Source organism: Oncorhynchus keta, chromosome 11 (assembly GCF_023373465.1).
Source record: "Oncorhynchus keta strain PuntledgeMale-10-30-2019 chromosome 11, Oket_V2, whole genome shotgun sequence".
Lineage (NCBI taxonomy): Eukaryota > Metazoa > Chordata > Actinopteri > Salmoniformes > Salmonidae > Oncorhynchus > Oncorhynchus keta.
In genome coordinates, this window is record NC_068431.1 from 19,343,455 (window position 1) to 19,371,280 (window position 27,826).

General features: G+C 42.0%; 2 protein-coding genes across 9 annotated transcripts in view; both read left to right on the forward strand.

Moving 5' to 3' along the window:
- Positions 1 to 25,602, forward strand: part of clip2 (CAP-GLY domain containing linker protein 2) — a 62,570-nt gene extending 36,968 nt beyond the window's left edge. For 2 of the 7 annotated variants that reach the window (XM_035779813.2, XM_052529680.1), the window contains 16 exons: positions 1,953 to 2,077; positions 4,828 to 5,041; positions 6,568 to 6,765; positions 8,766 to 8,869; positions 10,983 to 11,043; positions 11,474 to 11,578; positions 14,218 to 14,268; positions 15,044 to 15,427; positions 15,597 to 16,184; positions 16,489 to 16,546; positions 16,763 to 16,846; positions 17,382 to 17,538; positions 20,623 to 20,782; positions 21,758 to 21,949; positions 23,105 to 23,167; positions 23,977 to 25,602. In XM_035779813.2, the coding sequence (XP_035635706.1) occupies positions 1,953 to 2,077; positions 4,828 to 5,041; positions 6,568 to 6,765; positions 8,766 to 8,869; positions 10,983 to 11,043; positions 11,474 to 11,578; positions 14,218 to 14,268; positions 15,044 to 15,427; positions 15,597 to 16,184; positions 16,489 to 16,546; positions 16,763 to 16,846; positions 17,382 to 17,538; positions 20,623 to 20,782; positions 21,758 to 21,949; positions 23,105 to 23,167; positions 23,977 to 23,988 (2,556 nt within the window). In that variant the 3' untranslated portion in view covers positions 23,989 to 25,602. The remainder of the gene's footprint in view (positions 1 to 1,952; positions 2,078 to 4,827; positions 5,042 to 6,567; positions 6,766 to 8,765; positions 8,870 to 10,982; positions 11,044 to 11,473; positions 11,579 to 14,217; positions 14,269 to 15,043; positions 15,428 to 15,596; positions 16,185 to 16,488; positions 16,547 to 16,762; positions 16,847 to 17,381; positions 17,539 to 20,622; positions 20,783 to 21,757; positions 21,950 to 23,104; positions 23,168 to 23,976) is intronic. The other 5 variants (XM_035779814.2, XM_035779815.2, XM_035779816.2 and 2 more) reach the window with 5 other exon arrangements.
- Positions 25,603 to 26,451: 849 nt separating this feature from the next.
- gtf2ird1 (GTF2I repeat domain containing 1) overlaps positions 26,452 to 27,826 on the forward strand; it is a 46,592-nt gene continuing 45,217 nt past the window's right edge. Inside the window, exon 1 of one of the 2 annotated variants that reach the window (XM_035779820.2) lies at positions 26,452 to 26,778. The gene's annotated coding sequence lies outside the window, so the exon portion shown is untranslated. The remainder of the gene's footprint in view (positions 26,779 to 27,826) is intronic. The other variant, XM_035779819.2, reaches the window with a different exon arrangement.

Sequence of the window (27,826 nt, forward strand, 5' to 3'; positions counted from 1 at the left end):
ACCAATCGGTGTCCTTCTTTGCTAGGCGTTGGAAAATCTCCCTGGTCTTTGTGGTTGAACCTTTCCTTGAAATTCACAGCTCGATTGAGGGACGTTACAGATAATTGTATGTGGGGTATAGAGATGAGGTAGTGTTGAAAAAAATCATGTTAACAACTTTTATTGAACAAAGAATGAGTCCTTGCCACTTATAATGCGATTTGTTAAGCATATTTTGGCTTGCCATAAGAAAGGGGTTGAATACTTATTGACTCAAGGCTTTTCATTTATACTTTGACATTCAGGGTCTATTGTGTGTTAATCAATGACACAACATTTCCTTTTAATACATTTACAATTCAGGCTGTAACACAACAAAAAGTAGAAAAATTAAAGGGGTGTGAATACTTTCACAAGGCACTGTAAGCCTTGTGAAGCAATATCTCAGTATCTCTTTTGTTATTTGCCTTTTTGTGTTCTCATACTGTTTAGAAAAATATATCCTCACAGTCAGAAGCGAAACAATATGGCTGTGAAAGAACAGGAAAGTCATTTGGGGGATTGAAAAGAGAGTGAAAGCTTTACCAGCTTTTGCCATGAGATTAAAACCACACACACGTGAATTTAGACTCCATTTCATTGTCCTGCTCCCTGCAGGGCTTTGAGTAAGAGATACTCGCTGGCATAGATGTCATTGTTTGGCCTCTAGGACAATGATTGTTGGTTGTTTGTTAGGTTATTGTTTTGGGTAATCAGGGTTGGGCGGTTTACTTGAGAAATGTGATCCTAGGGAATCCGTTTCTTTATCATCTTTCCTGTTCTTCTATCCATTCCTGCTCCTGACCCTCCTGGGGCAGAGATGGGGAAGAGATGACTCAGTCTGAAGGCACGTTGAGGTTGTCTCATTACACATTTATTGAAAATGTAATTGAAAGAAATGATAAAGCAGTAGGGTTTATGTTTTCAGATTATCATGTCTAAACACTGGCCATTTCCATTCTCAGCTGCAATATTTTGTAACTGTTACTGCATTTGCATCCCTTGGTGGTGGTGCGTTCAATGCATAATTTAGATGTGAAGTCATTTGTGTTACGGCATGGGAGAGACTCAGCACTGAGCCGAGACTGATCACCCCCAAAGTAGCATGGTGGTCTTTGTGTTTCTCAAACCCTCTGAACCTGCTCTCTGTCTATCCCTCAGTCTGTCTGATCGCACTAGCGTAACTGGCTGTGACCTCTTTTCAGGCACCCGAATGTAGGCCATGTCAGCTTTTCCAGTCATGCGCTCCATTGTCACCTCCGAGTTGTCAACGCCGAAGTCTCCCCTCGCGACACTAAGATGCCTGTCTGATTTCACCCTTAAGTGTTGATGTCCTTTAGTGTCACTATGGGATACAGTATTTATGCATAACACTCCACTTCCACCTAAAATGGCAAGACTCCATTGTCACTGAAAGTAGCCTACTGGTTATTGTTACCTTTTTTTGTGGTATACATAACTTATTTTTAAACCTGTAATCTTTACCACAGTTGCTTATGAGAAGAAGGAAAAGTATGTTGCGCACTATAATACTTTGTTAAAACTATACAACATTTGGGGGCCACATGCCAAAAACAAACAAGTAAAATGAAAAAGAAAGACAACCTCACGTACACCGCTGTCAAGTGTCAATGCGCACAAAACCATGTGGGAACTAGAGGGTTAAATAGGGAATAAATTATAACGTAATGGGAACCAGGTGTGTACAATCAAGACAAAACAAATGGGAAAAGAGACGTAGATCGGTGGCAGCTAGAAAGCCGGTGACGACGACCGCCGAACGCCGCCCGAACAAGAAGAGTCACCAACTTCAGTGGAAGTTGTGACAACCGCATTTGCAGTTTTTCTATATTTTCTCTTACTATGCAGTGTATTTTGGACATGATCATTACCAAGATGTTGCACTTGTTCACCATGCTCCTTTGTCTTGTCAGGTGGGGGGCACTAAGACAGGAGTGGTGCGCTACGTGGGGGAGACTGACTTTGCCAAGGGTGAGTGGTGCGGCGTGGAGTTGGACGAGCCCCTGGGGAAGAACGACGGTGCAGTGGCTGGAACCAGGTATACAGCGTCTGTCACCCATCTCTCTCTCTCCCTCTTTTTCTCTATGTCTATCTCTCTTTATCTCCCTCTCCTGCTTGATTTAAATCCCTTGCATGTTGCACTCTCTCATTCTCTTGCTGGATCTCTGATGTAAGCTCTCTCTGTATTCCTCCTCTATTCCCCTTTATCATTCTCTTTCATTCTTTATTTCTATTTTTCTGTCTCTCACTCTCTCCTTTACTGTCCTACATACACACACACACACACACACACTCTCACATGCACACACACAACCCCCCCCACACACACATACACCTGTCTGGCAGATCTAGCTGTAGGCTTAGTAGTGTCTTCAAAAATCAATTATGTGTGGTTTAGTGTCAGACAAGACGGCATCTTATTTTAGCTGCAATTCCTCTGTATGGTAGACGATTAGAGCTAGGCGCTTCCCTCTAACACAATATTAAACGGAATTATTTTCAAAATGGTGAAAACATGAATCGCCATGCAAACAGAATATGGCTTCACTCTTCTTCTAATTACAAAATGAATGTCACATTCTGTTTTGAGATGGAACAGTAGCTGTGAAGGCATAAACTAGCGGAACCATGCTCCAGTTCCCTCCACTTTCATATTTGATTTATTGAAACCTGCTTTTGAAATATTTTACCACTGCAAATATTGCAACTCACTTAACCAGAAGCATGGTTTCTGCCCTCAAAGTGACTGATTTCTAATAAAATACCTGTTGATGTAAGGGAATACTCGACAACGACTAGACATGACTTGTCACAAATCACATTGCAACGCATTTTACAGTAGTATATTATAAATGCCACAATACGGTATAAGTGAATTCACCACAACAAGCTGTTTTATATGGTAACCCATACCCGCTGCAAAAACATTTACAAATTTAAGCCTCATGATTTGTCAACATGCACAGTTAGTCTGTGCTTCAGTCTGATCAACGGTAGCCTACTGATAACAACCACAGCTGCAGGTAGCCTAGAGAAGCCTACAGTATGCGCTTTACTCACATCTCAGCCAGGGAAAATGTAACGTCATGTTTTTATAGCCTAAGCTATATATTTATAGTGTAAAATAGGCCACATTTATTTGTGTTCTGAGAAAATTAGAATTTGATCAAATTTGGTTTATATTCATACTTCGGGTGGCTAGGCTACCTAGGCCTTTTTAATCCAAAATGATTGACTGGAATGAATCAATCAACACAAACATGATGACATACTGTATGAGAGTATTTGTAATTACAAATGGAAAGGCCTACACGATGCAAGCCTGCATACAGCAAGCTGAAACCTGTTTGTTTTTGTCCAATTGCAGTTTTTGTCTCTTTGTCTGTGTAAAGGGTTCTGATTTTTCATCCTCCCTAGGGCCAGGAGTTTTTCCAGGACTTATTTTAATTTTTTTACCATATGACCTGATTAGAAAAATAATCTGTTCCCATCATAGCCCGTGTAATTATTATTTTTTTTACAGCTGATTTATTACAATGTCATACGCTACCACTAGGATCCAGAGTTGGTCAGGTTAGCCTACTACCAGATCAGGAAAAACTCTGGGCCCCAGGAAAATAATTTCCCCCCCACCTCACTGGGACCTGTCGTGCCACCTCACTGGGACCTGTCGTGCCACCTCTCTGGGACCTGTCGTGCCACCTCTCTGGGACCTGTCGTGCCACCTCACTGGGACCTGTCGTGCCACCTCTCTGGGACCTGTCGTGCCACCTCTCTGGGACCTGTCGTGCCACCTCTCTGGGACCTGTCGTGCCACCTCTCTGGGACCTGTCGTGCCACCTCTCTGGGACCTGTCGTGCCACCTCTCTGGGACCTGTCGTGCCACCTCTCTGGGACCTGTCGTGCCACCTCTCTGGGACCTGTCGTGCCACCTCTCTGGGACCTGTCGTGCCACCTCTCTGGGACCTGTCGTGCCACCTCTCTGAGACCTGTCGTGCCACCTCTCTGAGACCTGTCGTGCCACCTCTGAAATCACCACATAATATTACTATCTGTATGATCATTTGACATGTTTTTGGTGATGGGGATGGGATTCCATAGTTTTATGTGGCTCAGTGCAGCCGGCAGTTACTGCAACAATGACAGAATATATCAGGCTGTTACTGCAATTTCAGGTAAAAAAATTATAAAACAAGTCAAATATTAGGAAAATGTCTATACATTTCAAATGTATGTTCTGTATACCCTCTACCTTGTCACAATACAACTGATTGGCTCAAAACGCAATAAGAAGGAAAGAAATTCCACAAATTAACCTTTAAGAAGGCACACCTGTTATTAATTGAAATACATTCCAGGTGACTACGTCATGAAGTTGGTTGAGAAAATGCCAAGAGTGTGCAAAGCTGTCATCAAGGCAAAGGGTGGCTATTTGAAGAATCTCAAATATTTTGATTTGTTTAAGACTTTTTTGGTTACTACATGATTCCATATGTGTTATTTCATAGTTTGTGTCTTCACTATTATTCTACAATTTAGACAACAGTAAAAAATTAAGAAAAACCCTTGAATGAGTAGGTATTCTAAAACTTTTGACTGGTAGTGTATGTGTTGCCAATGGTATTTTTCCAAAAAGTGTACTACCTACCTACGGTTAGAGCTAGGTTTAGAATAATGGTTAAACTAAGGGTTAGGGTTAGTAGATAGTTAGTTGAAATGTTACTGATAGTCCATCTGTAGACTATCCAAATAAATTGGTACCGAGATTTCTCCTCTCCTCTAACCCAGGTACTTCCAGTGTCCGCCCAGGTTTGGCCTGTTCGCACCCATCCACAAGGTGATCCGCATCGGCTTCCCCTCCACCAGCCCAGCCAAGACCAAGAAGAGCAAGCGGATGGCCATGGGGGTGTCGTCGCTAGCCCACAGCCCCAGCAGTTCATCCATCAGCTCTGTTAGCTCTGTGGCTTCCTCGGTGGGCGGACGGCCAAGCCGCACTGGCCTGGTGAGAGATACACATGCATGCATACACATACACACCAATGTATTTTCATGACTATAACTGCACGTCTAATGGGCTTGTATGTGCACATTCATTAAACACTTCTCCCAGGTTCTTGATCAGAGAGGACAACGATCCCAAAGTGTTTTATAGGACAAGTGTTTAACTGCATTCTCCACATTTTTGCAGACCCTCAGAAATCTGACACACAAACAGACTGAAAGGAAGAGACAGACAGAGAGAAAAATATTTAGAGAGATTTAGAGAGGACAAAGAGGGATGTTTGCATGAAAGACAAAGGAGACATGCAATACATGAAACAAGATGCATACGGTATTTGGCCAAAGAGAAAGATATTAAGAGAAAATAAATCACAGATGAACGCAGTAGAGATACATTACATAGAATACTAAAAACACATTGGCTATTGAGGAACAGCACATACATACACAAGAGAAACAACGAGATAGTATTGGTATCTTATGAGTATTTATGTAAAGGTCTCTGTGTACTCTGAACCCCCTCCCCATCTTGTCAGTCAGGTTACATATTTGGAAGAGTAGGCATAGGATGTGCATGTAGCACATTGGGTTAATTAACCGTTTCCCATCAGCCAGCATTAGGACAATCTAATTAAAACTGTCTGGCATGCTCTCACTCAGGCGGTCATCTTAGTGCTTGCCCTAGGGCTGATGTACAATACAGACACACCTTCTCTATTGTCATCAAACAGAGTCTGCTGTAGTCACACTGTCACTATACCTTTCGTTGTCTCAGGTGTGTGTGTGAACATGCCCCTGGGGGACCCAGTTTGGCCCTCCATCTGTCCCCTTCTTCACTTACTCCCTAAATACTATTTTGATGACAATGCAGATCTGTTCAAATCACGTGTCTAGGCCGGGGGTAGGCAATTCTGGTTCGAGGACCATATCGGGACTTGGTTCATCAAAGTAATTTGCGGGTGGGGAAAATATATGTATTATCATGTCTACATACTTTCTATTTCGCTTTAGACCTTCAAGAGTCAACTTCAAGTCATTTTTTAATCCAAAATAATGGAATTTAAAAATATATATATATTATAAAAAAAGGAATCCACAGACATCTACCATTTTATTGGCTTGTGGGCCGGATCCGGCATGGTGTCATATGTTGCCCACCCATGGTCCAGACCTGTATTTATGTTTAGTTTTCTCCTCATTTGTTTTTCTAATGCTCCAAGACTTAATTAAAGCCCTCAACCTAAATGAAATAATAATCCAACCATATCATGAATGCACTGATCCATGCAGAATAAAATAACTTATGTGATTTGGTAATGTAAGCACTCCTTTTCCTTGTATTTTTAATTGAGTATGTATCTATTTGTTCATGTGTAATGTTACAAGACACATTTCCTCTAATCCTATCTCCTTCTCTGCCTCCCTTCCTCTACGTTTTTTCCACACTTCTTCCTTCTCTCACTCCATTATTCTCTCATTCTGCCACCTCCTTCCCCCACCACCTCCCTCCCCACTCCCCCTCCATAGCTCACAGAGACATCGTCGCGCTATGCCCGCAAGATCTCTGGCACCACTGCGCTGCAGGAGGCACTGAAGGAGAAACAGCAGCACATCGAGCAGCTGCTGGCCGAGCGGGACCTGGAGCGGGCCGAGGTGGCCAAGGCCACCAGCCACATCTGTGAGGTAGAGAAGGAGCTCAACGCCCTCAAGGCCCAGCACTTGCAGGTAGGCAGTAGCCTGAGTGCCAGTCTGTTTGGGATTTATATGGACTGAAAATAGTTTGGTGTAGTGGAGCAGGTGTGTAATGCTGTACATCCCTGGAACTGACTGACACACGAATGTCTGCATGCACATGTACACATTTACACATGTACAGTACACACACATACAAACATGTTCACACTCATGCAAGCAAATAAATCAACACACACACATACACATTTACTTAGTCTATACTGTACTTAGCCTTGTTTACTAGACTCAGATGTACTAGCCTGTGAATAATGGTTCGCCTGGAGATCTGCATCGTTCATAAACAAGCCCGAGCCTCAAATTCATGAAGCAATTCAAAGTGGAATGTTATCTTTCATGATGTCTCTTTGCTAGACAAGGTGCACACTCGTTTTGCATTGCCCTAGGTGGTTGGCGAGTTCACTAATGGAACGGGTTAAAATGTGCAAACTCCGCCCACCCGCGATGCAAAACGAATGTGGCCAAGGGAAGTAAGTCCAATGCTCTCAACCAATCAGGTGACAGTGTTTATAGCGGAAAGAAAGAGGATCTTGGCCTTGGGCTAGCCATACCAAAGTTTATGTCTCTCACCATGCTGTGTCAAAGGCACACGGCTAGGAAATAAACTAGCATTTATTTCACTAGAAAGTTTAGAGAACTTCATATTTTTCCCTAGAAAGACCATAGCAAGACAGTGGCAATGGCAAAGCATTAAATAGCATGCCACACAAACCTTTCTTGTATGTGATTCACAAAAACAATAAAACTGTGATGACTGTGTGAAACAGAACGCTGGAAGAATGTTTTTTTGCCTTACAAGGAAAATATTTGGTCTATTGGTTTATTCAGATCCCCATTAGATGTTACATTAGCAACAACAGCTACTCTTCCCAGGGGCCACTGCATGTTGAGTCTGATTCCAGATCTGTTTGAGCTGCTATTGCACATTGGCCATAGGAATTGGCAGCACACCACAAAGAGATCTGGGACCAGCATGTTGTTATATAATGTAGGTTGGCCCGACAAAGATTGTTTTGTTCAGAATGTGGGATAACGATGGTACAGTGATGACAGTGTTGCTGCTTCCAAAAGGCTGCATATCCCCTATATAGTGCATTACGTTACACCAGAGCCCTATGGGTGCGAGTATGTTGTGTGCAGTGACGAGGAATTTGAAATGGCATAATTTCCCCTACATAGTGCACTACATAGGGAATAGGTTACCATTTCAGATGCATGCTGTAACTGTCACTGCATGCTGTCACCCACTCTGTGGCTCAGCCAGGGAAATGTCCTAAATTAGTCTGCCATTAGTTTGCCCATATTGATGAGTCAGTGGCTGGGCTCTTGACTGCAATAAGAGAAAAGCAAGTGCATATTTAAATTTAAATCCAGAATGACTTACAGCAGCAATTAGGGTTAAGTGCCTCGCTCAAGGCCACAGACAGATTTTTCACATATCAGTCAGAAACACAGTATGAGTGCGTACTGTACATTAAGCTGTGCATTAAACATAGTCCAGGGCTAAAAAGCATTCTCAATGGTGATGTTCCAATGAAAGAATGCTATTGTAGTAGTGTGTGCTGTAAATCCTTGGCACACACACACACACACACACCCGTTACTGTACTTAGTGTTGCTTACCAGACTCACAGCGCTACTTACCTGTCAAGAAAGCATCTCCTATGTGCTCTTGTTCGCCCGAGGATTTGCATCAAGTAATTCTCCATTGAAAGGGCTTTTTTGGTCCAGGACTAAACTTGTCCCGGAAAACCGACCCTTATTGTATAATCTACAGACTTGACAAAGAAATCTACTCAATTTGACAATGAAAACATGATTCATTTAATCAATGTTTCTGTCACTGTACATGTGAACCAGGCCTAAATTAGTAGGGGTAAGTGTTTGTCTACTTACTGAGAACTTGTCAAATCAGTCTCGGTGATAGCATGGTACACTTCATCACTGATATTGTTTGTTTTCTCTGATTACAGTATGTCACAGAGACGGAGAGCAACCTTCATCAAGTCAAAACTCTGTTGGCCAGCACTCAGAAGGACAAAGTAGAGCTAGCCAATCAGCTTGAAGAAGAGAAAAGGTACAATGTTGGGGATTTCTATGGAGTAATCTGGCTGGTTTGGCCTTGTTAGGGCAATCATTTATGAACAAGATGTGACACATAAATATATAAATACTACATTTCACAAAGCAATTTAATATCCCTATTCAATATCCTGTTGTCATAAAATAAAAATATGACAACAGGATATTATTATTGCCTTAGACCTTATTCACATCTTGGCCATTGAAACTAATGCAAAAACCTTCCTGTGACCTGTAGATTAAAAACTTCTGCACACCTACACCCTAAAACAGAATCCATTTTGGGTACTAAGAAGAACATTTCTAGCTCATTGTCATTGTCATATGCCTTGTTTTTGAAAGACATAACCATTTATTAGCTAGCCGCTAGGGTTGGGCGGTATCCAGATGTTCATACCGTTTGACATCTAGCCACTTATCTAGCAAGTTAGCAAACCAAATGCATATCATCTTAGATTTCTTATACACTGAACAAAAATAAACGCAACATGTAAAGTCTAGCTCCCATGTTTTATGAGCTGAAATAAAAGATCCCAGAAATGTTCCATATACACAAAAAGCTTATTTCTCTCAAATGTTGTGCACAAATTTGTTTACATCCCTGCTAGTGAGCATTTCTCTTTTGCCAAGATAATCCATCCACCTGACAGGTGTGGCATATCAAGAAGCTGATTAAATAGCATGATCATTACACAGTGCCCCTTGTGCTGGGGACAATAAAAGGCCATTCTACAATGTGCAGTTTTGTCACACAGCACAATGCCACAGATGTCTCAAGTTGAGGGAGAGTGCAATTGGCATACTGACTGCAGGAATGTCCACCAGAGCTGTTGCCAGATAATTGAATGTTCATTTCTCTACCATAAGCCGCCTCCAACGTCGTTTTTAGAAAATTTGGCAAATTTGGCAGTATGTCCAACTGGCCTCCCAACTGCAAACCACGTGCATGGCATCATGTGGGTGAGCGGTTTGCTGGTGTCAACATTGTGAACAGAGTGCCCTGTGGTGGGGTTATGGTATGGGCAGACATAAGCTACAGACAATGAACACAATTGCATTTTATCGATGGCAATTTGAATGCACAGAAATACCGTGACGAGATCCTGAGGCCCATCGTGAGGCCCATTTTTTTAAGGTATCTGTGACCAACAGATGCATATCCGCATTCCCAGTCATATGAAATCCATAGATTAGGGCCTAATAAATGTATTTAAATTGACTGATTTCTTCATATGAACCTTAACTCAGTCAAATGGGGGGCTGACAGGATAGCCTAGTGGTTAGAGCATTGGACTAGTAACCGGAAGGTTGCAAGTTCAAATCCCTGAGCTGACAAGGTACATATCTGTCACTCTGCCCCTCAAAAGGCAGTTAACCCACTCACTGTTCCTAGGCCGTCATTGAAAATAAGAATTTGTTCTTAACTGACTTGCCTAGTTAAATAAAGGTAAAATAAAAATACAAAAAATTGTTGCATGTTGCCTTTAAATTGTTGTTCAGTATAGTTATATTTAACTCATAGTTATAAACTGTGGCATAGCACGTGCCCCCCCACCCAAAAAAAAACAGTATTGAAAAAATCTTTCATATACTTGAAGTGAGCTTGATTTAGCATGTCCAGTTTTCAAGGTGGGAGGATTTTTTACTTTGGGGACTATTTCATTGGTTCCATTGCACTGGTCATGCTCAATCAAGTGTACTTCAAGAGATTGCATTTACATACTGTATGCAGTTTTTGAAGTGGGCCAATGCTTTCCTGTACAGAGTACTGAATCCGACTCAAATTTTCTACTGCTGGAGTATCGGCACCGTTTAAAGAACATTCGCTCTAATATGAGTGCTGTCACCCAAAATGGTGTCACCCTATTTTGTTCCACTTCAAGCACTGACCATATATATTTGACCCAGGTGTGTTCCTGTGGCACAGTTGATAAGAGTGGTGCTAGCAAAGCCAAGGTCATTGGATTCAATTTCCACAGGACTCAAATATGAATGCCAAAAATGTGTGCATTCACTACTGTAAATTGCTTTGAATGAAAGCCTTTGTCGGGTTGTGATGCTCTTCTGTGGCACTTGCCTGACACCTAGTGGCCGACGTGTTATTACAGGAAAGTGGAAGACCTTCAGTTCAGAGTGGAGGAGGAGTCCATCACCAAAGGAGACCTTGAGGTATTTGTCTACCGTTTGGTAAAAAGCTTAGATAAACAGTTTGATTAACATGTTTTGAAGGGATGAGAATGTGTGTTTATAAGATTACATTAGAAAAAGTGATCAAATTTGGCTCTTCCTATAGTGCAATGTGAAAGCTGTTAATTAAAGTCTAGTAGGCTAATAACAACAGTTATGTTAGAGTGACCAAAAGGCTGTGCCAAACATATAGCGAGTCAAACAGTAAGTGGGCAAAGACAGACAGAGGGACATTTCACATTTTCAGTGTTTCTGTCTGTAAAATGTCTCATCCTTCAATTTGTTGACTGCTGTTACAGAGAATCCCATGTGATGTGTATTTCACACGTCTCTTCAACCTGTACAGGTTTCTGTCCTTCTATGTCTTTTTTTCCACCTCCTGTCTCTCTCCTTTCTCTCTCCCTCTCTGTAGACTCAGACGAAATTGGAGCATGCCCGTATTCGGCAACTTGAGCAGAATCTGTTCCTCGAAAAGTCGAGAGCAGAAAAGCTTCAGAAAGAATTAGAGGTGAAGCGGGTAAATGGAAAAGCTAGCCCAGCCTAGAGCTCCTGCCTGTATCCATTTTACTTTGCGCTTTTCGATTGTATCTTTTGTTTTGGTTGCAGTGGGACTTGAACACAAGTCTTTGTCATTCCTGTCCAGCACCTGTCTCCAAAGGTCCCCAAACTCAGTCACTCATACAGAAAATACTATGTCAGTTACGTCATCAAACGGCATAGACTACAATCAGAATGTGGTGCCATTAACCTGATTTATGTATCAAGGATGCTCTGTACAGATGCCTAGAACATGACATTAGGTTTCATGCCGAGAGAAACAAATTGCATAAGTGTTACCTGAACCGATTATTTAATTGATGAATGAATGTACATTCTGGTATAAGAATTGAGAAAACAACATGATGCTACATGTATATAAGTTGTGGAATAGTAGATCTATATTAGTCAACTCTGGTAAATCCCCCTCATTGAATTGTCCTCATGGTCTCTATTGCACAAATCATGTTCCAATTTTTCTGCTATCAGAGTGTGAGTCATCGTAATGGGAAAACCACTCCCTCTCTCTCTGGCTGCGTCTCTAATGGCACCCTATTCCCTATTGTGCACTACTTTTGACCAGAGCCGTATGAGCCCTGTTCAAAAGCAGTGCACTCTATAATGAAATAGGGTGCCTGAGACACCGCCTCTATCTAATCTCGCTTGGCTCTCAGCCCCACTCCTACTCGGTTTCCCATCAGCTGTAGAGTGTCGGGGTGTTGGAGACCACTCACTCTGCTCTGCAGCGATCACTTTTTCCTTGTTCCTTTTGCTGCTCACTCGCAAAATCTTGTTAGATTTCTCAGGGTGCACTGCTAGAGCGGTTGTCAGCTGTAGTCAGCTTTGTTTCCACTGTTGAGGTCATAATTTTGCGTTAGAATTAGCACAAATGTCACACTTCCATTGAGTTCTGCTGAGGACCAAAATGTTATCTTATACAGTTATATAGTAATATACACACGGTGGCCAGTTTATTGGGTACAGAACCCTGTTCATGAAAATGGTTCGCTCCTACAGTGAGTCACATGGCCGTGGCTTGCTATATAAAGCAAGCAGACAAGCATCGAGGCATTCAGTTACTGTTCGTTGAACGTTAGAATGAGCAAAAGGAGTAACCTAAGTGACTTTGGGCGTGGTATGATCGTCGATGCCAGGCACGCCGGTTCCAACATCTCAGAAACGGCCGGCCTTAAAAACGCACAGCACTGTCTAGGGTTTACCCAGAATGGTACAACAAACAAAAAAACATCCAGTCAATGGCACTCCTGTGGGTGAAAACAGATTGTTGACGAGAGGTCGAAGTAGTATAGCAAGAATCATGTAAGCTAACAGGTGGGCCACAACTGGCAAATAACGTCAGAGTACAACAGTGGTGTTGGCATCTCGGATTGCACAACTTGTAGATGCTTGTCACGAATGGGCTATTGCAGCAGATGACCACACCGGGTTCCACTCCTATCAGCCTAAAATAAAAAGAATTGGCTCCAGTGGGCACGTGATCACCAACACTGGACAATTGAGGAATGGAAAAACATTGCCTGGTCCGACGAATCCCGGTTCGTCATGCTGATGGCAGAGTCAGAATTTTGCGTAAGCAGCATTAGTCCATGGCCCCATCATGCCTGATTTCAACAGTACAGACTGGTGGCAGTGGTGCAATAGTGATACCAATTGAGCAATGTTTCCATGCCCCAAAGGATTCTGACTGTTCTGGAGGCAAAGGGGGGTCCGACCCAGTACTATACTGAACAAAAATATAAATGCAACAACTTCAACTATTTAATTTAAGGAAATCAGTAAATTTATTAGGCCCTAATCTATGGATTTCATATTACTGGGCAGGGGTGCAGCTATGGGTGGGCCTGGGAGGTCTTAGGCCCATCCACTGGGGAGCCAGGCCCAGCCGATCAGAATTTGTTTTTCCCAAAAGGGATTTTTTACAGACAGAAATACTGCTCTGTTTCATCAGCTGTCCGGGTGGCTAGTCTCAGATGATCCCGCAGGTGAAGAAGCCGGATGTGGAGGTACTGGGCTTGCGTGGTTACACATGGTCTGCGGTTATGAGGCCTGCCAAAATTGATTTACTAACAAATTCTCCAAATTGACGGAGGCGGCTTATGGTAAAGAAATTAACATTCAATTCTCTGGCAACAGCTCTGGTGGATATTCCTGCAGTCAGAATGCCAATTACATCCTCCTGTAAGACTTGAGACATCTATGGCATTGTGTTGGGTGACAAAATTGCACATTTTAGAGTGGCCTTTTATTGTCCCAAGCACAAGGTGCACCTGTGTAATGATCATGCTATATAATAATCTTGTTGATATGCCACACCTGTGAATGGATTAACTTGGCAAAGGAGAAATGCTCAATAACAGGGATGTATACAAATTTGTACACAACACATTTCTGGGCTATTTTATTTCAGCTCATGAAACCAACACTTTACATGTTGCATTTATTTTTTTGTACAGTGTAAATGGGTGTACCTAATAAACTGGCTACTGAGTGTATAACTATACAATCGTTTTGTGTTGAGACACAAGGCTAGGTACTTAGACAGCACAGTTGTGTCATGAATGTTAAATAGAGCTACAAATATACTGCTTATACCTACAGGGAAGATGCAGACTTGATGCGGCACCCTTGAGGTTGGATAAAAGAACCAAGGTGAAACAAAATGGACTCGTCGTTTCGTTCGGCTCTGCTCATCTGCTAAGCTATCTAAACTGTTTGATTCTCAATTGTCTATTGTTGACGACATGGGTCTTGCACATTCAATCTTGCATTTTTCTTGGACTTAATTATTGTCTGAATGCTATTAGGGAACTTTCTGATAACTCCTTTTCCTAGAAACCGATCAACTGTAGAGTTGCGTTTCTCTCAATGGCCACATTAACATACTATGCACTGCGTGCCATCAGATCTGCTCGGTCAAACATGGAGTTCAGACATTTTAATTGGATGTTTGTAAATGTCACACTTTAATTATTATGTGTGCTCCTAGTGATTTCCTATCTATGTGTAGTGTTATGTCTGGGGTTTGCTATGGGCTTTGTGCTTCTGCCTGGCTTGTAGAGTGAGAAACCTGCAGAGAATGGCTTGCTTTCCCTTTCATTTTCCTTACAAACTTCATCTCATATGTTGCATTGCACTTGCTGATTTAAAAGCTCTACTTGTTTTTTTGCGAACAAAGGATTTCCTGAAACCAAGGAATTTCATCTGTATTCTACAGGCCCAGCTTGTACACTCATATGATTCTCAATATGCCTCTTTTACTTTGGCATGCATGCTCTAGTCAAGCATTTTATCGAAACGATTTATGCTTGAATGATGTCATCCTGAAATGACATCACCACGCTACGGGAAAGACACCCATGTCGGTTTCGTTAATGACAAACCATGTTACGGCAACGAAGTGCTCTTTCTCTCTCTCCCTCCACAGCAAAGCACAGTTGAGGAGAAGAGCCACGTAATGCAGCTGGAGGAGGAGCTGGCCCTGAGGCAGGCCGAGATCGAGGAGCTCCAGGTCCAGCTCAGGGACCCCGACTCTCACCCCAACACGGCCGAGGACGGGTACCCCACCCAGGGGCCGGTGGCCCAGTCGGAGACCTTCCTGCTCCGGGAGCAGCTCCTGACAGCGGGTCGGGAGCACCACAAGGAGAGCAGCCAGCTGAGGGAGAAGTACGAGGCGGCAGTGGTGGCGGGCCAGGAGGAGACAAACAGACTAAAAGCCACGGTGGACAGACAGAGCCAGGAGATCATCGATTTGAAGCAGAGAGTCCAGCAGGCCACTACAGAGAACATGGAGATGATGGACAACTGGAAGGTGAGAGGCACTGTTCTCTTTTATTTTTATATTAAAATGTAATCTTTCATCTTTCTCACATCAACAATTTGGCCTCTCTCACTCTGCTTTTCTCTCTTTTACTCAGTGTGTGTGCGCATGGGTGTGTCTTTTTAGTACTAATAATCGTGTATCCCCTCCTCTCCTCAAGGTCAGGCTGGACACCCTGGTCAACGACCACCAGCGCTCTCTGGAGGACCTGAAGACCTCGCTATCCAGCCAGAACGGCTCGGCCGAGGGCCAAGAGCAGGACCCTCAGGAGCTGAGGACCACCCTGGAAAGTCTGCGCATGGAGCACCAGTTGGAGCTGGAGAACCTCAAGGCCAGACACGAGATCGAGGCGGCTGTGCTGGCCAAGGAGCGTGAGGATCTGCGCTCCCGCCTGCAGGACGCCAAGGACCAGCTGGGCGAGAGCAGCCAGAACGGGAAGAACCAGGCCCAGACGGAGGCCAGAAACAACCAGCTGACCCTGGAGCTGAGAGATGCCCGGGAGGAGCTCCAGAAGGCCCAGCTGAGGGTGGGCGAGGTGGAGAGGCAGAAGGGAGAGAAGGACGGGGCCCAGGATGAGCTCCGGGAGCGCCTTGAGCTGGCTGAGAAGAAGATGGTGGATTATGAGGCCCTGCAGAAAGCTGAGGCCCAGAGTCGGGCCGAGCTCCACAGCCTGGAGGAAAAGCTGAGGGTGACTGAGAACCGACTGCAGGCGGTGCAGGATGACCACCACATGCCACAAGATGCCAACGTGAGTCCTCCAGGGGATAGCTGTGGTAGAAATTAGTTGTAGATGCTATGCTGTGGTCCATATGAGATTAGAGTCCTTTGACCCAACTATAAAATTGTGATCTAATGCTAGCTACTTTTCACAGTCATTATTAGAGAGTACTTTCTAGAAACACTCTTTACATGAGTAAATAATATCACTTCCACATGATATCCATGCATTTCTACTTCCTTGTGTGTTTCGACATCTTTGCCCTCAATAAACAAATGAAGCACGGCGTTGTCATGGATTTGCTTTTTAACTCTCCATTCTGTCTCCCACTCAGGTTATAGAAAATAATGACATCTCAGAGGAGAAGATTAAACTAAAACAGAATGTCGAAGGTATCGTAAATGTTAACCTAGTTAATTAAGTTGTGTTGTTACTGTACACATATTTTTATGTAAATGAGAATGGTTTTAAAGACCCTTAAAACAAACCTGTGTTATAGTAAAGTATTTCAAATGTCAGACCTCTGTAGGCTTTTGATTGTACTTTGAGGACATTGCATAGTTAGATTCCAAGGTTTTTGACCAATGGTAGTTTCACGTTTCTTTCAGAAACTATGGAGAACCTGACCAAAAGAGAAAAAGAGGTCTCCACTCTCACGTCACAGTTTGATGCCCTCAAATCACAGATAACTGGTAAATTATGCTGCTACAACTGATGAAGATTTGAGTGGTCCAAACATTGTCAAATAAACTCCCATGGGAGCATTGAATGCAGTTTTAGTTAAAGGAATACCGTGGGATTTTGGCAATGCACAAGATACTCAGACTTCCAGTAATTGTGCTAACGCTAGTTAGCATTGGCTCGCAAAACTACCCCTTCATCCCTTTAATATGATTTGATATCCAGAACCTACTCTGTGCGTATGTAATCTCTTCTATTTATGATATTTTGCACTCTATGAATGTCTTGACAAATATGACACATTCACTCTTTATCAACTACATGTATAGTAAGTATTTGGTTGCCTGAGATTGAATGTTCACTCAAACATATTGCATCTAAAAAATGTCAATCCCTGAATTATGAAACTTTTATAAAAAAATGTCACTGACTGGCAACTGAATATACATATATGTTTTGGAATATACATATTTGAAGCTCCAACACTGCAGCACTGTTTGGTTCAAACTAAACATTTAACTTCTCCAACCTGTCTTGGTCCACCAGCCTTGGAGGGCAAAGTTCGCTCAGGTGAGAAGAAGGCTGACACCCTGGTCAAGGAGAAGATGCGCCTGGAGGCCGACCTTGAGTCCATGACCAAGAAGTCCCATGATGCATCGGGACAGCTGGTCGTCATTAGCCAGGAGTTACTGAAGAAGGAGAGGTAATTTGACAGAGAGAGAGAGAAAGAGAGAGAACACTTGATTTTCTACCACAGCGCAGAATTTTCACAGCAGCCCACCCACTGCTACAAGAGAACTTACATTCCTTTGCAGGAGATGAGATGTTTGATAAAGCATGTGAAACTGCCCCCACTCTTTAGATATACAGAATTTCCTTCTAGAATCTTGCATTTTCAAAGACTGACGAAACGGTCGCAACTCTTCTTTGTGATATGCAGTCACTAGATGTACACTAGACATCTGTTTTATGAGGATCAACCTACTTAGGATAAAAGCTGTTAAGGTAATGGAGATAATTAGCCTGATTAAAAGTAGGGCCAAAATGCCTTTTTAGCCTTCAAATCAATGCATTGTCATGGCTGAGAATCCTATGTTACTCTAAGGTGTTTAGTGAGATTACGCACAGCACTTAGTAAATTTAGGGCTGGAAATATAAGCTAAAATGAATTAAAAAGAAAATAACGCAACATGAGGTACCTCAGTGACTCTTCAGTCACCTAAGTTTGCAGTATTTGACCGTGTCACCTGCCTTTCATGGATAAAAAAATATATATTTGCTGTAGTGTTAAGATTTCCCTTCAATGGACTAAGGGGCCTAGCCCGAACCATGAAAAACAGCCCCATACCATTATTCCTCCTCCACCCAACTATACAGTTGACATTATGCATTGGGACAGGTAGTGTTCTCCTGGCATCCGCCAAACCCAGATTTGTCCATCAGACTGCCGGATGGTGAAGCGTGATTCCACTGCTCCAGAGCCCAATGGCGGCGAGCTTTACACCACTCCAGCCGACCTTTGGCAATGGCTTGTGTGTGGCTGTTCTACCATGGAAACCCATTTCATGATGCTCCCGACGAACAGTTCTTGTGCTGACATTGCTTCCAGAGGTAGTTTGGAACCGAGGACAGACTATTTTTATGTGCTACACACTTCAGCAGTCCCGTTCTATGAACTTGTGTGGCCTACCACTTTGCGGCTGAGCGGTTGTTGCTCCTAGACGTTTCCACTTCACAATAACAGCAATTATTGTAGACTGGGGCAGCTCTAGCAGAGCAGAAATTTTAGCAAACTGACATGTTGGAAAGGTGGCATTCTATAACGGTGCAACGTTGATAGTCACTGAGCTCTTCAGCGAGACCATTCTACAATATTTGTCTATGGAGATTGCATGGCTGTGTGCTCGATTTTTATACACCTGTCAGCAAAATGTGTGCCTGAAATAGCCAAATCCACTAACTTGAAGGGATGTCCATATACTTTTGTTATACAGTATATACAGTACCAGTCAAAAGTTTGGATGCACCTATTAATTCAAGGGTTTTTCATAATTGATGCCATTTTCTACATTGTAGAATAGTAGTGAAGACATCCAAACTATGAAATAACACATATGGAATCATGTAGTAACCAAAAAAGTGTGAAACAAATTAGGTTATTCAAAGTAGCCACCCTTTTCCTTGACAGCTTTACACACTCTTGGCATTCTCTCAACCAGCTTCATGAGGAATGCTTTTCCAACCGTCTTCAAGGAGTTCCCACATATGCTGAGCCCTTGTTGGCTGCTTTTCGTTCACTCTGCGGTCCAACTCATCCAAAACCATCTCAATTGGATTGAGGTCAGGTGATTGTGGAGGCCAGGTCATCTGATGCAGCACTCCATCACTCTCCTTCTTGGTAAAATTGCCCTTACACCGTCTGGAGGTGTGTTTTGGGTTATTGTTCTGTTGAAAAACAAAATTGCAGTCCCCCAATGCACAAACCAGATGGGATGGCGTATCGCTGCAGAATGCTGTGGTAGCCATGCTGGTTAAGTGTGCCTTTGAATTCTAAATAAATCACTTGACAGTGTCACCAGCAAAACAACATCACATCTCCTCTTCCATGCTTCATGGCGGGAACCACACATGCGGAGATCATCCATTCACCTACTCTGTATCTTACAAAGACATGGCGGTTGGAACCAACAATCTCAAATTTGGACTCACCAGACCAAAGGACAGATTTCCACCGATCTAATGTCCATTGCTTGTGTTTCTTGGCCCAAGCAAGTCTCTTCTTATTAATGGTGTCCTTTAGTAGTGGTTTCTTTACAGCAATTCTACCATGAAGGCCTGATTCACGCAGTCTCCTCTGAACAGTTGATGTTGAGATGTGTCTGTTACTTGAACTCCGTGAAGCATTTATTTGGGGTGTAACCTGAGGCTGGTAACTCTAATGAACGTGTACTCTGCAGCAGAGGTAACTCTGGGTTTACCTTGAGAGCCAGTGTCATCATAGCGCTTGTTGGTTTTTGTGATTGCACTCAAAGTTCTTAATTATCGGCATTGACTGACCTTCATGTCTTAAAGTAATGATGGACTGTTGTTTCTCTTTGCTTATTTCAGCTGTTCTTGCCCAATATGGACTTGGTCTTTTACCAAATAGGGCTATCTTCTGTATACCAACCCTAGCTTGTCACAACACAACTGATTGGCTCAAATGCAAAAGCACCCAACAAGTGCTCAGCATATGTAGGAACTCCTTCAAGACTGTTGGAAAACTATTCCAGGTGAAGCTGGTTGAGAGAATGTCAAGAGTGTGCAAAGCTGTCATCAAGGCAAAGGGTGGCTAATTCGAAGAATCTAAAATATACTTTCATTTGTTTAACACTTTTTGGTTACTACATGATTCCATATGTTATTTCATAGTTTATATGTCTTCACTATTATTCTACAATGTAGAAAATAGTCAAAATAAAGAAAACCCCTTGAATGGGTAGGTTTGTCCAAACGTTTGACTGGTACTGTATATATATATATATATACGCTTTTATTAGCACAGCTCAATAAAGCATGTTCCCTGTATCGTCGATAGGTTTGGGTCATTGATGATGAAACAACTCTTAATCTAGCCTGGGTGCCAGTCTCTTTCTGCTCTCTTGCCAACTCCTTATGGAACTGTCATGCCAATGATAGCATTGGCGTTGGCAAGAGCACAATCAGGTCTGGGACCAGGCTGACCTGAATCAGGAAGGCAAGGGTAAATCTTAATGGTTTTCTTTACTGTATCGTCCTCTTGTTTCAGAAGTCTGAACGAGCTGAGGGTGTTACTGCTGGACTCCCCTCGCCACTCGCTTGGCCTGGACCGAGACCTGAGCCGAGAGGTGCACAAGGCGGAATGGAGGGTGAAGGAGCAGAAACTCCAGGATGACATCAAGACCCTGAGAGACAAACTGCTCCTGCTGGTGAGAGGGAGGGGGTTCTGGGAGATGTCAATCACATTGTTTCCGCCCGTCTTGAAGCACATCATGTGTCCATCAACCCAGGGTTATTCACTTGCAACCAAATGAAAGTAAACAGACCGAGTCTGCGAGGAACGTTTTTTTTCCTCGCTGTAACGGCTCTCTCCTATCTCCTCCTCTGACGAAGAGGTGGAACAAGGATTGGAACAAAATGCAGCGTGATGATGATTCATGATATATTTTAATGAAGGAAAAACTATACATGCAGAAACTACAAAATAAATTAAATGAAATAATGAAAACCGAAACAGCCCTATCTGGTGCAAACACAAAGACAGGAACAATCACCCACGAAACACTCCAATAATATGGCTGCCTAAATATGGTTCCCAATCAGAGACAACGATAATCACCTGACTCTGAGAACCGCCTCAGGCAGCCATAGACTACGTAGACACCCCACAAAACCCCAAGACAAAAACTCACCACAATAACCCATGTCACACCCTGGCCTGACCAAAATAAAATGAAGAATAAACATAATATTTCCACCAGGGCGTGACATTCGCTGCAAAACGTTTTGCTCCTGTGTGCACTAATAAAGTTTTGTGTTTTCTGTTCACACACACATGAAAGCTGGTCTAGCAGTAGAAAAGTCTACTTGATTAAGATTATAATAATTTCATGTTTCATATTCAAAGTGGATACACTACATGGCTATTGTTTCATTCTGGTCTGTATTCTATATGATAAAAAAAAAACAATGTGCTCCTTGTATTTGTACTAAAGGCAGATCTAGCAATGATAGATATAACCCTCCACATTTTTCCAGGAAGGGCTTTAATAACTAAACAGTGTTGTTGATTAGGGCACACTAAAAAGACAAGGTAGACCCTTCCTGTTTCAATCCATTTTCTTTATTTTGGTGCCTAATGAACACCCAGTTGATTCCTACACGTGATATGTGTGTGTTCTCAGGGCAGGGAGAGGGGCTCGTCCCCAGACCAGCGGCGCTACTCTATGCTGGACCCATCGGCACTGGACTCGGAGGTGAGCCGTCTGCGCCAGCGGCTCCTGAGCACTGAGGAGGCCCTGAGGGGAGCTCTGGAGCACAACCAGGAAGTGGACCAGCTGGTGCAAGCCATGCGCACGCACCCAGACAAGACCCAGGTAAACAAGCCCAGGATCAACTCTAGCTAGTACTTGTTTTGTCTTTCCCAGGACTGATTTTGTTCATAGTGGCCATTTAGAAAAAGAGTCGACTTCAGGGGTCTTCAACCTTTTCTTGCACAGGGATCCCTGCCCAGGCAAATCGGCAACCCATGGACCCCATCATACATTACCAAAAAATAGATGTTTTACATGTCTTATCAATTGAATGGCAAGGAGAAGTAATCAACATTTTTAAATTAATAGATTTGGTAGATAGATTTTTAGAAAATTGGACGAGGAAGTGTAAACTATAACATAGCCTATTCGATAGAATGGTAACTCCAAACACATTTTCGCTAATACCAGCTGTTTAGCTGGTTAAACAAAGGTTAGCCATGTGTTGGCAAAAATGAATGAAGTCAATAAGTCTTACCAGCAGTTAGGTCGCATTCTGTTTTTGGCAATTGCTGCAATGTGTGTGCAGGCCCCGCAACTGAGTTTGATTAGCAAATGAAAAACATTACGTCAAACAGGTATCAGTCTATGTACCATGTAATAAAGTACTAACTAACAACACTGTAATTACACTGTACCTGCCTTTTGTAACTAAAACGTAAAATCCGTAAATACATGGTTTTAGTAATATTTTAACAGATACTTCGGGACTTTGACAAGGAAGTTGCTAACTAGCACTAGCGCAATGACTGGAAATCGCTAGCAGATGCTGTTACTTTTTATTTTATTTTTATTTTAGCCTACTTGGTAAATATTTTCTTCTTCTTGAACTGCACTGTTGGTTAATGGCTTGTAAGTAAACATTTCACAGTAAAGTCTACACTTGTTGTATTCGGCATATGTGGCCAATAAAGTTTGATTCCGTTTTTTTAAAGTTGATTTCAAATACTCAGACTTCCAGTCATTGTGCTGACGCTAGTTAGCATTGGCTCGTGAAACTAACTTTTTTCTTACTGGACACAGACATAATGGTATTCACGAGTTCATCTGATTTTGGGGAAGTAGATAAAAGGTGTCATTGCCAAAATCCTGAAGTATTCCTTTAATATAAAGTGGTACCGTAGGTCGTTTGATACAAAAGTCAGGATATACGAGTTTGAGTAATGTAAAATGCACCAGTAGCTTGACAAGCTGTTTTCTTTAATGATTCTCTTTCAGGTGCATGGTGGTGCAAATTCAGCCAATGGGATTTATCAACAGGATTCTTCCTTTACTCAAGATGTAGGTATTAATTCATCATTATAAACTGGATAGGTTGGGTTCTGGATGCTGATTAGCTGAAAGCTGTGGTATATCAGAAGATATACCACGGGTATGATGCAGAATGACTTGTTTACTGTTCTAATTATGCTAGTAATAGTTTATAATAGCAATAAGGCACCTCAGGGGTTTGTGTTATATGGCCAATATACCACGGCTAAGGGCTGTATCCAGCAGGTATGTTGCGTCGTACATAAGAAAAGACCTTAGCCGTGGTATATTGGCCATATACCACACCTCCTATATCAATCACGCATGTTCTATGTCACATCAATTAAATGTATCTTAGCTTCATAGATTAGTTAAATATAAACTCACTGTCTAGAGATGCACCGAATGCATGCTGCACTTTTTTATTCTTTATTGCCATTCCCACAATGAGTTACATAAATACAACATTAATGGCTTGCTTACCGAACACAGATAAAGTCTAGTTCTAGACCAAGGGCAGGCAGCCCTGGTCCTGGAGTGCAGCAGGCACTTCATGTTTTGGATTTAAGAAGAACAGGTGTGTTGAATTTAGAAGACCAGGTGCGTTGAATTTAGACCATCACTGAACTGATCAATTAGCTCAGTTGGTCAGGTGTGGTGCCTAATTGGAACAAAATCCTGCGGCACTCCAGGAACAGGGTTGCCTACACATTCTAGACTTAAAAGCATGCTCAATAGAGAATCTCCATTTCATCTGTGACATAAATTAATATTCTGAAGTATGTATTTGATAGATTATTTGAACTTTTTCTTCTTCAACTTCATGGCTTCCTCCCCAGGAACAACACTAATATAGGAGAAGAAGAGCCCATCTTGAATTGGGGAAATGCATAGCTACATTTTAAAAGAAAAATAAGTCACTACGACGTTAAGACTTGGGACTAGCACTCCATTGGACTCCAGACGCCATTTTCTGTTTACAGTTACTACCAAAACAATGACTACCAAAACAATGACTCTCAATATGTACATTTAATCTGTTGCAAAAAATAAAATCACCCATTAGCCAATCTTAAGACAGATCAAAGATACTGTAAAATGGACATGGAGGTGAATAAATCGGTACGACCTTTGTAAACTGATACCTACCCTGCAGACTACCTCCAAGGATGGTATTGGACATGGGAGAACCTTTTATGGAAGTTTATTAAAGATCATGACCCTACAACTCATGAGAAACTATTTTGTGAATTACTAATTGTGACTCCAGAGAATGGAATGACTCTGGTGTCTGATTGAAAGCAAAGAAGAAGAATTTGGCCTCAATCCACCACTTTTTGTTATTTATTTGCCACACTGCTTTTGAACCTTCTTAAAGTACTGTAGCTGATTTGACTTGGCCAGTTACGTTCAGAACAATTTCTCTCAAGCTCCTCCTCTTGCTCTGTAGCGAACGTGAATGAAACGATTATGCTGCTGGATTTTGGCTGATGTTGTGAAATAGCTGCATTATCAGAATTGTGCATACTGTAAACGTGTATTTAGCCAACTGAACCAATCCAATTTAGCGCCGTATTTGCATCAAATAGCTATCAGTTTAATGGTTTACTAATTTGAACTGAGTTATCCATTAATTTCACTATGGCTTCACTAGATAGTGGGAAACCGTACCACTTTGTAGTGTTTCCGTAAACAGGGGTTTTAAAAAATACCAGTATTAACTTCTTATTGTTGATCATTTATCTAAAGACATGTGACCATGCCATGGGATCACTTTGTCCTTTGATTAGAGTAGGCCACTCAAGGGCTGTTTGGAGCACAATCCAAACAATGGAATGTTCTAACATGTATCCCAAATGGCACCCTGTTCCCAATATAGTGCACTACTTCTGACTAGAGCCCTATGGACCCTGGTCAAAAGTAGTGAAATATAGTGCTATTTATGACACAGCCCTACTGTAACTGCTTCCTTCCTTGGTTGAAGAACACACATCTGGATGACGTTTAAACAAATCCTAATCATAACGTGCAGAATTGATACATTATGGTCTTCCAAATGATATCATTTAACAAGCCAACAGGGAAATACTAAGTGTAGTCCATTACTGTATTTACGGGATATTGGTTGACATTCTGTCTGTCTCAAATGGCACCCTATTCCCTATATAGTGCACTACTTTTTGGCACTGGTCAAAAGTAGTGCACAATATAGGGAATAGTGCATTTCAAATTGCATGCTGTCTTTGGGAGAACATTATCTTGATGTGAGTAATGTGGAATGTAAGACTTGGGATTGACATTGCTTGGACAAAGTGTTGGGCTGGCCCTCGCTCAGCGAAACTGAAGCTACAAACTGTCATTGGAAAATGTATATTGCCTTTTTTTCAGATGGGAAACACTTCATACCCTTTATTGCTGTAATGATTTCTGAGATTGAGTCATTAAATATTAACAATGTGGGAAAAGGATTGTGGTGTTTTATTTCAAGTGGACATTTGATGGTCTTTTCTGAAGTTTTGTTATGCCTTTATTGAACACTTATTAACCTTTAAGTACAATCACTCACGAATAAATACTGTTGCACATGCACATTAGCCCACACCAAACACTAAACTCCCACTGCTGACTGTGTAAACAATTTGGCTCACTTGTGGAAGTGATGGATATCATTCATGGAACATTTTCCAAAGTACAGGCTGTGAAGTGAGGGGGTGAAAAAAGTGTAGCAACAAATGGTTTGAAGGTTTCCAGAAATGTATTTCTACAAGTGGGACCTGAGAGTAAAATACTGCTCTCGAACACTAGGGGCAAAGTAAACTGCTATTCATGATTTATGTACTTGGCCAATGTAACCAATAAAGCGAGCAGGATCACATGCATAGGGACAGTTATGGCACTGCTCAGGTGGCTGACCAAAATAGTTCACAATTAAACTCTTGATATCATACAGAGGTATTGTATTGCTATCCTAATGCATTATTTAAGTGTTCCCTTTTTCACTATTGTAGAGTCAATACCAATAATTCACCGACATTATTAACCTGTCAATTAATGCATTGTCCGCTATAATAAATATGATTATATTAGTCAATTCGTGTTAATAGTAATTTCGGTGCAGTCTAGTCTAAATGTTTTGTAAGGCTATTGAGTAAAATGTTGCTGACTGGTATATTTGTTTTTACCAGAGGTTTAAATCTGAAAAGTGAAATATCCTGTTTGTTTTTGTCGCATCACGTCCTTCTCCGGACGAGTTTCCCCCATTGAGGTAGTTCCCCCCCATGGTTTCCCAGAGGTTGCTTAATCCTATATGTAAATTACAGCCAATAGATGCTGTTGTTGAGTTGGGCTGGGATTAGCGGAGGCGAATGACTTTCAATTTTACTGGATTACAGAACAAAGGGGAAAGGGGACATACTCCACTGTTAAAGAAAAGAGAGAGAAACGGGGAAAATGGACAAATAATCTCGGCGATAACGTTTTGCAAGCGATTTTGTGCCATAATGCTTCAGATCACAAGGTTTCGAAAACACGATAATGCTACATTTTAGATGGGAATTCTACAGTTGCGGTTGGATTAAACGGGGAATAACCCTATTACGGGATTGACAGCATAACGACATTTAAACGTTGTTTTTGGTAAGGTATGCCTCATGCTATTGTAATATTTATTAACTTCGAACATAAAACCGTGTTTTGTGAGCACGTGACTTTGACTGTACAAATTGTGAAATTACAGATTATAATTCTGGGGGAGGAGATGGGCCAGTTAGCTAACCCGTTATTGTGGCTAGCTAGCTAATTCGTCGCTATATTTAGTTATATATCTAGCTAGATGCAAATAAATGGTATGAGCTAATTTACATTTCTGTAGCTAGCTAAACGGTGTAACGTTACAGCGTTATATTCACAGCGAGCCAACTGCAACTAAATTCTGCACACTGATACGAGAAGTCTTGTTTTGGCGTGCGCATCGACGGATAAATGTAGCTATCTTGATAGCCAACATTATCAAGAAAGAAAGCTAGCTAGATAATATAGCTAGCCAGCCCTCCGGTCGTGTTTTTGTTGCCTGCAGATGGCACATTACAGTTTGAGGATATATTAAGACCTTATTCAATAGCATGTCAACCATTTTACTTTGGTGGTAGCTTGCTAGTTTAGTTAGCTACAGTAACTAGTTAATTAAATTATTCAGCAGCAAACGTTTTGTTCAATCATGTCAATATTACCAAGCCAGCTAACGGTAGTTAGCCAGACCACATTCATTGTTGGTTGAAAAACGCTTTCACAACTGTCTTGCTCAATTTTGTCAAATATATTTATTTAATCTGTGGTTTGGTCTTCCCGGTCCCATTTAGCTAGCTAACGTGACTCTTGCGTTCTACTTTTCTGTAACATTGGCTAGTTAGCTACACAGTCAGGATCCAAATCTCCCCAATGAATGTAGCTAGCTAATCTGGAGTTGGGCGTGTAGCTGATTTTCATGTCATGAACATATCACTGAAGCTCACCTGAAACAAGCTTCACATGCAGTTTACCTAAAAGCCACATCCTAATGCATGCAAGGTCTTCTGACATTACCTGAGACGTGTGTAAAGGCAGCTAGCTACAGTAGCCAATCCCCATGCTGTCTCAGTAAATGTTTCAAGCGGTAACTCCATATAGTCTACTCATTCTCCAGTAACGTTA